This window comes from Panicum virgatum, chromosome 7N (assembly GCF_016808335.1).
Source record: "Panicum virgatum strain AP13 chromosome 7N, P.virgatum_v5, whole genome shotgun sequence".
In the NCBI taxonomy this organism is placed as follows: domain Eukaryota; kingdom Viridiplantae; phylum Streptophyta; class Magnoliopsida; order Poales; family Poaceae; genus Panicum; species Panicum virgatum.
The window spans coordinates 27,147,005-27,156,445 of NC_053151.1; the positions used below are offsets into that span (position 1 = coordinate 27,147,005).

Here is a 9,441-nt window from a genome sequence, read left to right on the forward strand (position 1 = left end):
TTTGAGCTGTAACTGCACGTTTGCCCCTATTTTTTTTACTTTGCATGTTTGCCCCTGTTTTTTGAATCTCAAGGCTCCAGTTGCCCCTGTTCCGTGAAGGAGAGTTAACGGTGTTAAATACAAGCTGAAAAGACAGAAATGCCCTACATGTCAATTGCATAATTGCCCTTATTTTGAGCTGTAACTGCACGTTTGCCCTTGTTAAATGCTTCTAAGCTGTAACTACACGTTTGCTCATATTTTTTTTAACTTTGCAGATAATATATAATCATAATATTTGCAGACAATATATAAACATAATATTTTTTTTAACTTTGCAGACAATACATGAAGAGAGATCCAGATAATATATAAGCATAATATTTGCATCATAATGCAAGAGTTGACAGTAACCACATTAAGTTTCTCATGTCTCGATCACAACTAAGCACACCAAAATAAAGGCAGCACATGCCAAGAACATGTCCAGGGCATACATGCACAACAAATCAGTGACTAGTTATTACATATCCCAAGCAGTGGTCATTTCTACACATTAAGCAAAGCAGCAAGCCTTGAAGCACCTCTACCTCTACCTCTACCCCTCCCCCTCCCAGTTGGTGGTCTTCCTCTGCCTCTACCCCTTCCCCTCCCAGTTGGTGGTCTTCCTCCTCTAACATGAGTGGCACCATCACTTCAAAAAAAATGGAGTGAAAATGCATTAGTAAATATCCAATGTGGAATGTGGGCATGAACCTGTTCAAAGTGTACTGAAAAGGTGAAAAAGTGACCTACTTGGTTGTTTCAGTAGGTGATGAACTTGTACCTCTCCCTCTCCCAGTTCGTGATCCTCCTCCAATATTACTTGAATCATCACTTGTTTTGAAAAAGTGTACCGAACCATAACAACAAGTTTTATGTGATTGTCATTTGTCCTACAAACCAGAGCTTGTTCTATAAGCTAGTTCATCCTAAAGATCTAATCAAACAACCTAATTTGTCTACTGCAGAAAGGATGAAGTTGAAAAAACTTACCCAAGCTGTTCCATGGTCGCCGGGTCGTCGCGTCGGTCTCCTGGTTGGCTCGCAGGCACGCAGCGCCCGTCACCGGCTGGCTGCTGGGGCCGCCTGCCGCTGGGGCCGCCCGGCGCCGGTCCCCCCGTCGCGGCACCGCACCCGCCCGCCCTTGGGGCCGCCCGGATCTGCGGCCACCGACTGCAGCACAGCGCTGCTCTGCCCAGCGCCGCGACCCGCGAGGGGATCCGCGCCACCCTCCCCCTGCAGCCTCACGCCCAGATCCGCCCCATGAGGGGATCCGCGCGCGCCCTCCCCCTGCCGCTCTCCTGCTGCTGCCCTGCCTCTCGCCGCCCTCCTGTTGCCAACCTGCCTCCCGCCGCCGCCAGGGAGAGAGTGAGAGAGAGGGGATATGATGAGTGGAGGAGGACCCGCCAGCCGGCCGCCGCCAGCACGCCGCGTCCCTGCACCCGCCAGCCGGCCGCCGCCAGCACGCCGCGCGCCCCTAACCCTAGCGCCGCCCGCTCCGCGTGCGAATGGGTGGGTCACGGGAAACAGAGGGGTCACGGGTGCGTGGGGGGAGTGTTGTGTGATTTGGATAGGGGGTAGTATAGTCTTTTCCGCTTTTTTCTTTTCTTTGCGAAATTTTTTTGGGACCATTATTGAAGTCCAGCTCACGGTGTTAAGAAACAGGGGCAGACGGCGCCTTCGATTTCGAAAACCAAGGGCAAACATGCAAAGTTAAAAAAATAGGGGCAAACGTGCAGTTACAGCTCAAAATAAGGGCAGTTTTGCAATTGACCCTTTCCGTTTCAGTGAGGTCCGATTCAGATAAACAAACCATTTGCTTAAATCCATATAGAACGGTGTGAGTGTTTAGACCATCCAGATAGTATAATCTATGGGCTAGATTCTGTTAGTGATTTGGTTTGAGCCGTCTGTTAGTGACTTGATTTGAGCCATCTAATCCAGTTCAGATAGGCAAATAGTATGCTAAAGACGATAAAGAAGCTTTCAAACAAGACCCTAAGTAATCAACAGAGATAGTCAGCCAATGACAAGCTGTCTCCACGATTTTTCACAACTCTCAACTTCATCTACTCAGGTTAAACGAAAAGTACAAAATAATTTTGCAAATAGTGGACGCATTACATATGATGCACCTATTTTGACGGCATGCACATGCAATTTGTTCTCATCAAATCCAAACGATCTTGCATGCATTCAAAATGATGGATGAGCATCGTTCATGACCACTACCAGAATGTTCATCCATGTTTCACGAGGGGGGAAAGAAGTGGAACATGATTGAGGACGACACATAGGAACATGCATGGAAAGCCTAGATGCATCACAACTGTCCAACGCTCCGAGTCTTAACCCATGCGCAATCGCCATGCTGCCAAAGGCGACATATGGCCAGGAAACAGTTCCGAGAAAAAGCCCCAACATAAATCAAAGCCCCCTTTTCTGAATCTGAGCGCGATGCCAACGAAATCAGAACGTCCACAGCAGTGTTTCGCCGCGTGCCGGCTCCGGCTGTGATGACGCTGCCTCATGTGCGCATGCCAGGAACTTGAAGCAGCGGTACACGCTGGATCTTGAGTAGAAATACGCAGTAACAACATTGCAGAGCTTTCTGCCTGTATACTCTGTGGTTCTTCGTCGGCCTCAGTTTCTGCAGCAGTTTTGGCCCTTGAGCCGTTCAGAAATCTGTGTTGCATTTCCTGTGCAACGTCTTGATCGCTGCAGTCATCTGAACTCCTCGGAACACCGATGTTCGCTCGCTACGCATAGCAGCTTTATCAAGCATAGCAACTTGGAGGCCACATCCATTTCTTCAGAACTCAGAACAGTTAATTCTGACGGCTCGGAAATTGCTTTCGGACTTCACTGAAAGAACGCCTCCAGTAAACCACATCTCTGAAGTTTGAGACGCCTGAGATAATCAATGTTCAGGGCTGTCTGAATTGAAGGTGGCCTCACACAGCACACTGGGAATCTGGGAACCAAACACTGCTACCAGATTCATGAACCAAACAATTGCGAGAACGTTGCCAACTCGTCCAATCACACTTGCTTGTACCCCATCTTCGCCGGTTCCGGTAACTGAACTAACTGAGCGTCTGAGGCACGATTCCATTTCTCTTGCACAGGTTCAGGCATCTTGAAGACGGTGTTGCAAGAACAACTCCAATCTCTCAGTGTAAGCTAATTCGCTGTCGCTCTTACGCCACTCTTTCCCAGTTTCCAGGCTGCAATTCTGATCATTGAGCGACGCGTTCGCCGTGTGTGCTTGGATGCTGCTGCTGGGGGCTTCAGGACAGCAGGACATGGAGCGAGGCGTTCTTGGCGGCGGCGCAGACGGGGCACGCGTCCACCCCGGCCTCGCACGCGCGGCACAGGCACAGGTGCCGGCACGGGAGCAGCAGCACGCTCGCCTCGCCGCCGCCGCACGACCTGCACGACGACGCTGCGCGCGACGCCGCGTCCGCGGCCGGCGCCTCGAAGCAGCACGACTGCGCGTCCTCGGCGGCCTCGCCCACGGACGCGGGGGGTCGGAGGAGGAGCTGCTCCAGCGTGCCGCGGAGCCCGGCGGCGACGGCCTCGTGGCTCTGGGCGACGCCCATCCACGCTTGGCACTCGGCCCCCGCCTGCCGGGCCTTGTCCTCCAGCTCCGCGTTGCGGCGGAGCGCGCGCCCCAGCTCGGCCTCCGCCGCGCGCAGCCGCCCCGACGCGGCGCGCTCCACGGCCGCCAGCAGCGCCCGGGCGTGCCTGCGCCGGGCCTCCTCCAGGGCCGCGCGCATCCTCTCGCTCTGCGGAACATGAATCACAGGCGCCCCCGATCAAAACGATCCCACCAAATCAAGAGCTCGACCCCGATCAGTCGCCGGAGTCGAAATTGTCGAAGCGAAAGTCCCGGCACGTACCTCGAGTGTTACGAGCGCGTCGAGATCGACGTCCTGGTGGTGGTACAGCCTCGGCAGGAGGCCCGGCGACTGCGAGGCGCCGGCGCCATTGGCGACACTCCCGCTTGTGGACGCCGTGCCGGAGCCCACCGCTCTTTCCTGCCCGCTGCCCACTGTCACTGGCCGGACGACCGCGCTGTGATCCTCGAAGAAACCCGCCGCCGCCGCCGCCGCCACGCGCGGCCGCTTCCTCGGCCCGACGCCGTAGCTGCACGCCAGCTCGCCGCGCGGGAAGTCACTGGCGGGCACCGTCGCGCCGCCGAGCTCTGGCGCCGGCGTGGTCCAGCCGTACTCGTCGAAGAACGCCGTGCCGGCGGCCGCCGCCGCGTCCTCCATAGCCCTGCGGAGCGTGCACGATCAGAGACTGGTCCCGGGACAACGACCGCACAGCCGAGGAAGGGAGGCAACCGGGCAGGAGACTATTACCTGAAGGCGTGGAGGTCGTGGGGGAAGGAGGCGTGGGAGAGGTGGCGCGCCTGCACGGCCATGGATGGCGTGGCACCAACTCGAAGCGAAGGGAAGGGGGCGTCGGGCAGGAGGCGCGAAGTGGATGAGGGGTTGTTGGTTGGTTACACGCAGGTCTTGAAGTGGAGAGAGAGGTTATATATGCGGCCATGGCTCGATCGGGAAGCCACGAGGCCCACGACGGCGGCGGCGACGACCATGACTCGGGCGCGTGGGTGGGGAAGGCGGGGCACTGCGCCACACGTATGCGCGCGGCGGGGGGCGTTGGGAGGAGCGGCCACGAAAGCGGCTCGTCTCCGGCGGGGGCCCGGCCCGGGGCGTGTGGGGCCCACTGGTGGAAAAGGCAACGGCCGTCTGTCCGGACGCACCGGTTGCCGCGGCGAATGGACTTGCCCGCCCGTCCACGATGCAACGACCTCTTAATTCGTGTGCCGCAATGTGAACGTGACGCGTGATGGGTGGTGATGATTATTGTTTGGATAAGTGAGGATAAGTGAGGATTAGCGCAATACCTTTGGGTGTTTGGTGACCATAACATAAGCGCAAAATGTTTCGTGCGTTGGAACCATGAATTTTTTAGGCGATTATGATGAAAAAGAACCTTGAGAGGCGTACCTAAGGTATTGCATTTGAGGTCGAGAAAAGGTCCCCAAAGCTGGTTAATATCGCGCACTGTTGCTCCAGCACCCGTGCTATGACCCGTCAGGGGTTTTGTGGCATTAAATTCTGTACCATATCATCAATTTAATTTGCTAACATGGCGAATTGGTGAGTAGAGAGAAGGATGGAGTAAAGTTACCTCAATTTTAGTATTGATAACTATAGCATGAAACTGTGGACTAAGATTAACTTTAAAAAGATTCTGGTTGAGTCCGTGTTCAAACTCTACTATTCCAACGACCGTACTACATACTGCTGATGGTCAGGTAGCATGTGCTGGAAGCTGGATCCGATGATGGAAACGCCAAGCCGCGGTCGCGAAAAATAGAAACGCCAAGCCAGCGTTCAAGGATTCGAGATGTCGTGTCGTGGAGTGTGTGTGGATCGATCGCGCTCGGCTCGACGACGACCTGTTTGGGGAGAAGTTAACAAATCGTCTACCAGCGGCTAGCCCGAGGGGTATCTGGCGGCAGAGGGGTCGCGCGGTACAGCGCAGCACGCATGCGTGACCTGACTGACTGACTGACGGATCAGGAGGCATCTTTCGGGACAGAGCCGGGCGGGGGCGAGAAATTCAGCGCCAATTATTATCTGCACGCAGCCAGCACCGGCAGGCAGATCGCTCGTCGTTTCTCACGGCGCCGTGGCTGGATCGGAGCAGCAGTGAGCGCCGGCGCCTCCGATCCGCCCGTGCGTGAACAGCCGGATCGACGGATGCACTGAACACCCAACGTTAACCTAGCTAGCGTGGACATCCAACCTCATCGATCCGCGGTCTGCGGCGCGGCAGCCGCCACGGCAGGCACAGCATAGACGAGTGAGTGCTCGTGCTCTGCGTGCATGCGATTGATTGATCCATCTCTATCGGTGCCCACTGCGTACTGTGCTGTGTGCTGCGACCATCGCACGGTTGTGCTCCGGCCATCCATCACGCGTCCCACGAGCCCCTTGCTGAATCACGCACAGGATGAGGATCCTCTGCCCGCTGCATTCCTGCGCATGGCACGCACCAATAAATAGTCGTCGTCAGCCGGGCCTGGTGACATGCACGCGACTGTGGATGCGCGGGACGACGCACCTTAATTCTGCCACCAGCCAACAGCTTGCTACTCCTGCGGCTGCCGTGAAGCCACAGTCACAAAAGCTCCCGGTGACTGTGCGTGTAGCACGAGCACCCAGCCAGCAGGTAGCAGCACTAGACTGACGAGCCATGCAATGCATCGTACAGGGCTCCCTGGCAGCGCGGGCGGGTTGGCACGCCGTGGTGCGTGACGGACAGTAGCCCCAGGCCAGTGCACTGTACTGCTACTGTACTACCCTAGCTCTAATTCCTATCCACCGTGGAGACGGAGGCTTCAGATGAACCGGCTCTTCCCATGGCGACACTGCCTGGTTTGGGGGGGAGGGCCAGCACCTGCACCGGAGAGAGGCGCGCGACGCGGGCCCCGGATTCCTCGCGATCACATGCCGCGCGCAGTGGACCCCGCGCGCCCTGTGCGTTGGCCTGCCGCACCACCTCTTCTTTCTGTGATTGGTTATTTTGCTGCACCTAAAAATGTCATGCTATTCTGCTGAATATACTAGGCTCCGTGCGGCGCTATGTTTTTTTCTCTGCTAGCAAAGGGGCAGCCTCTGTTAAATACTCCCTCCGTCCCAAAATAAATGCAATTCTATAGTTCAAAATTTGTCCCACAAAAAATATTAACTTCGACTCACATACCACAAAAGACAGGCCAATTTTCGAAAGGTTCTCACAAAAGACAACTAACATCTGATTCACTCACCACAAAAGACAAATGATATTTTGGTAATTTTACACATATCATTAGTTTACGTATTTGGTCCTAGAATTGCATTTATTTTCGGACAGAGACAGTAGCATGGGTTGCCTTGGCTCCAACGAAACCTATAGTGCAAACCGACCTCCGGGAAACCACAGCGCCTGCGCCTCATTGCTGCCAACTGGACTCTTTCAAATACCATCCCAGAACCAGCAGCCCAGCCCATAAACAATATGAAAGCCCAGCGCAATGATACAGCCCAAACGAAGCAAACCAGCGGCCCATACAATCTGCAGTTGAAAATGGGCGCGGCGGAGCGCACAATTTACCTAGTACAAGCCATTGCAGAAGGGATCTCGGACGAGCGGTTCCTTGTTAATTGAGCCGAATTGTGAAAAGGCAAGTTGGGCTAAATATATAGGATCATAGGGAAACATCAAGCAATCAGAGATATATAATGACTCTAATTTTCATAATTCATAATACGTTCTTCATTATTGTGGTGTTTTGGGGGTCCAATTAGTAGTAACTAGCGTTACTGCTCAATCATCATCATCAGGGAGGTCTAATGGTGTGGAACAGATGTGGAAATGCTTGTGGAAAATAAACTGCCCCAAGAAGATGCAACACTTCTTATGGAGGCTGTGCCATAACAGTCTGGCCTTGATGGTGATCTTAAAACGCAGAGGAGTTAAAATTGACGACTCAAGATGCCTTCTGTGCAAGAGGTTTGATGAGGATGGCGCCCATTTGTTTTTCAAGTGCAAATGTGTTAGGAGTGCTTGGATGAGTTTGCACTTGGAGGGAGTGAGAGAAAAACTCGCTGAAATACCATCAGCCAAAGAAGCAGTTTGGGAGATTTTAAAGTTAAAAGAAGACGAACTGCGACGAGTTATTATTCTCATGTATATGTGGTGGTCTGAAAGATGCAGAGTTCGGGAAGGAGAATCCCCAAAATCTCACGAACAGTTGGCGCTTCTAGTTGCGAGTTATGCAGAAGAATGGACTCCGAAGTCGGCTCCCAGGGAACCGGCCTCAATTCGGAGAAAACAGAAGTGGAGCAGACCCCCTTCGGATTTCATCAAGATAAACTGTGATGGCGCCTTTGCACAAGAATACGTGACAGGGGGCTGGGGATATGTGATGAGAGGAAGCGATGGCCAGATTATCTGCTCAGGTTATGGAAGACTGAATAATGTTATGGAAGCTTCCCATGCAGAGGTGATCGCTGCCCTCCAAGCCTTGCAAAGGGCGACTGATATGGGGATGCAGAACGTGATTTTGGAGACTGACGCTGCAACAGTGGTGGATGCTGTAAATGCTCATCAGCTGGACCGAGGTTCGGCTAATTATTACTACTAGAGCAGTAGAGCTCCCACACTCCCATGTGCGATGCAGGCCGTGCACGTAGCCCGCTCAGCACGGCTGCGCACGTTGCATGGCCAGGGCACGCTGCTCGTCCCGGCCGAGCTCCCGCTTGCCAGTCGGTGTTTACGTCCTCGGCCGATGGCCAGTTAGCCGGGCCTCGGCCTAATGTAAGACGATCGACAGCCACGCCGCCTATGCAGCCACGTCAGAGTCTCCCAGAGCTACTGAGATCCTATTATATTATCCTAATCCTAATCTCTCTCTCTCTCTCTACCCGGTCTTTTCGGTAGCATCCGTAGTTCCGTACTTCCCACAGCGTCCACAGTCTGCAGTACCACACAGTAACTGCATGCTGCATGCCGTCCGCTCCCCTGCAGATCCCTCCTGCTACAGCTTCCACTAGCCCGTTGGCCGTTGCCATCCACCACGGATCCACCCATGCCAAACCCTCCCAGCTCCATCCGCCGATCCATGCAGCAGTGGTGAACCACCATCCTTGTTGGCTTCTGAGTTGGCACTTGGCGGACCCATGCGCGCCTCCGCCTGCTGCGCCTGTCGTTTGGTGGACGCAGTAACGCTAGTGCAGTAGACAGTACTGCTGGCCTGCTGGGCCGCTTTTTCCTGCTGCGCAGGCGTGGATCGGCGGATGCGGATGCCTTTCACTTTTTCTGTGCAAGCGCCGGCCGTGCAGCGGGAAGGATCGTGGGAGCGGGTCAGGCTATCCGCACTGGGCCTGTAAACCGTCCGCCACACCACCCTGCAGGACCGTTTTACAGGAAAACCGCCCGCAGCGGCGTACTGGGAGCCATACGCTACCTAAGCGGACGAGCGCCATTCATCCATTTCTAGCGCGCTTCCAGGACGTCCGCCATGGCGCAGGGCCCGCACGTCGGCTCCAACCACCCTGCTACGCGCCTCGAGAGGGAAAAGGGGAAGGAGGAGAGGAGGGGCTGCGGGAGAGCACGGGCGGCCGGTGTGGAGGCGGGTCGACGGCGAGCAGAGAAGAGCTAGGGTTGGGGAGCTAGATCTCCCACCGCTGCCGAGCCACCGGCCGGCGCAGGGCGAGCGACGACGCCATGGCAGCGGGCCGCCAAGCACTGGCGGAGCCTCATGGGGGCCAAGGTGGGCTCCGGCCCCCCTTGTCATGGATAAGTTTTAAAGGATCTATATAGTAGCAAGTTATTTAATGTATGCATATATATTTT

General features: G+C 55.0%; 1 protein-coding gene across 1 annotated transcript; it reads right to left on the bottom strand.

Annotated features, from left to right (window-relative positions):
- Positions 1-1,996: 1,996 nt before the first annotated feature.
- LOC120683188 (probable BOI-related E3 ubiquitin-protein ligase 3) lies at positions 1,997-4,650 on the bottom strand. Its single transcript, XM_039965215.1, has 3 exons — positions 4,389-4,650; positions 3,924-4,302; positions 1,997-3,809 (listed from the first exon to the last, which is right to left on the bottom strand). The coding sequence occupies exons 1-3, from the start codon at positions 4,448-4,450 to the stop codon at positions 3,312-3,314; spliced, it is 939 nt and encodes a 312-aa protein (XP_039821149.1). The 5' UTR covers positions 4,451-4,650; the 3' UTR covers positions 1,997-3,311.
- Between the last annotated feature and the right edge of the window lie 4,791 nt (positions 4,651-9,441).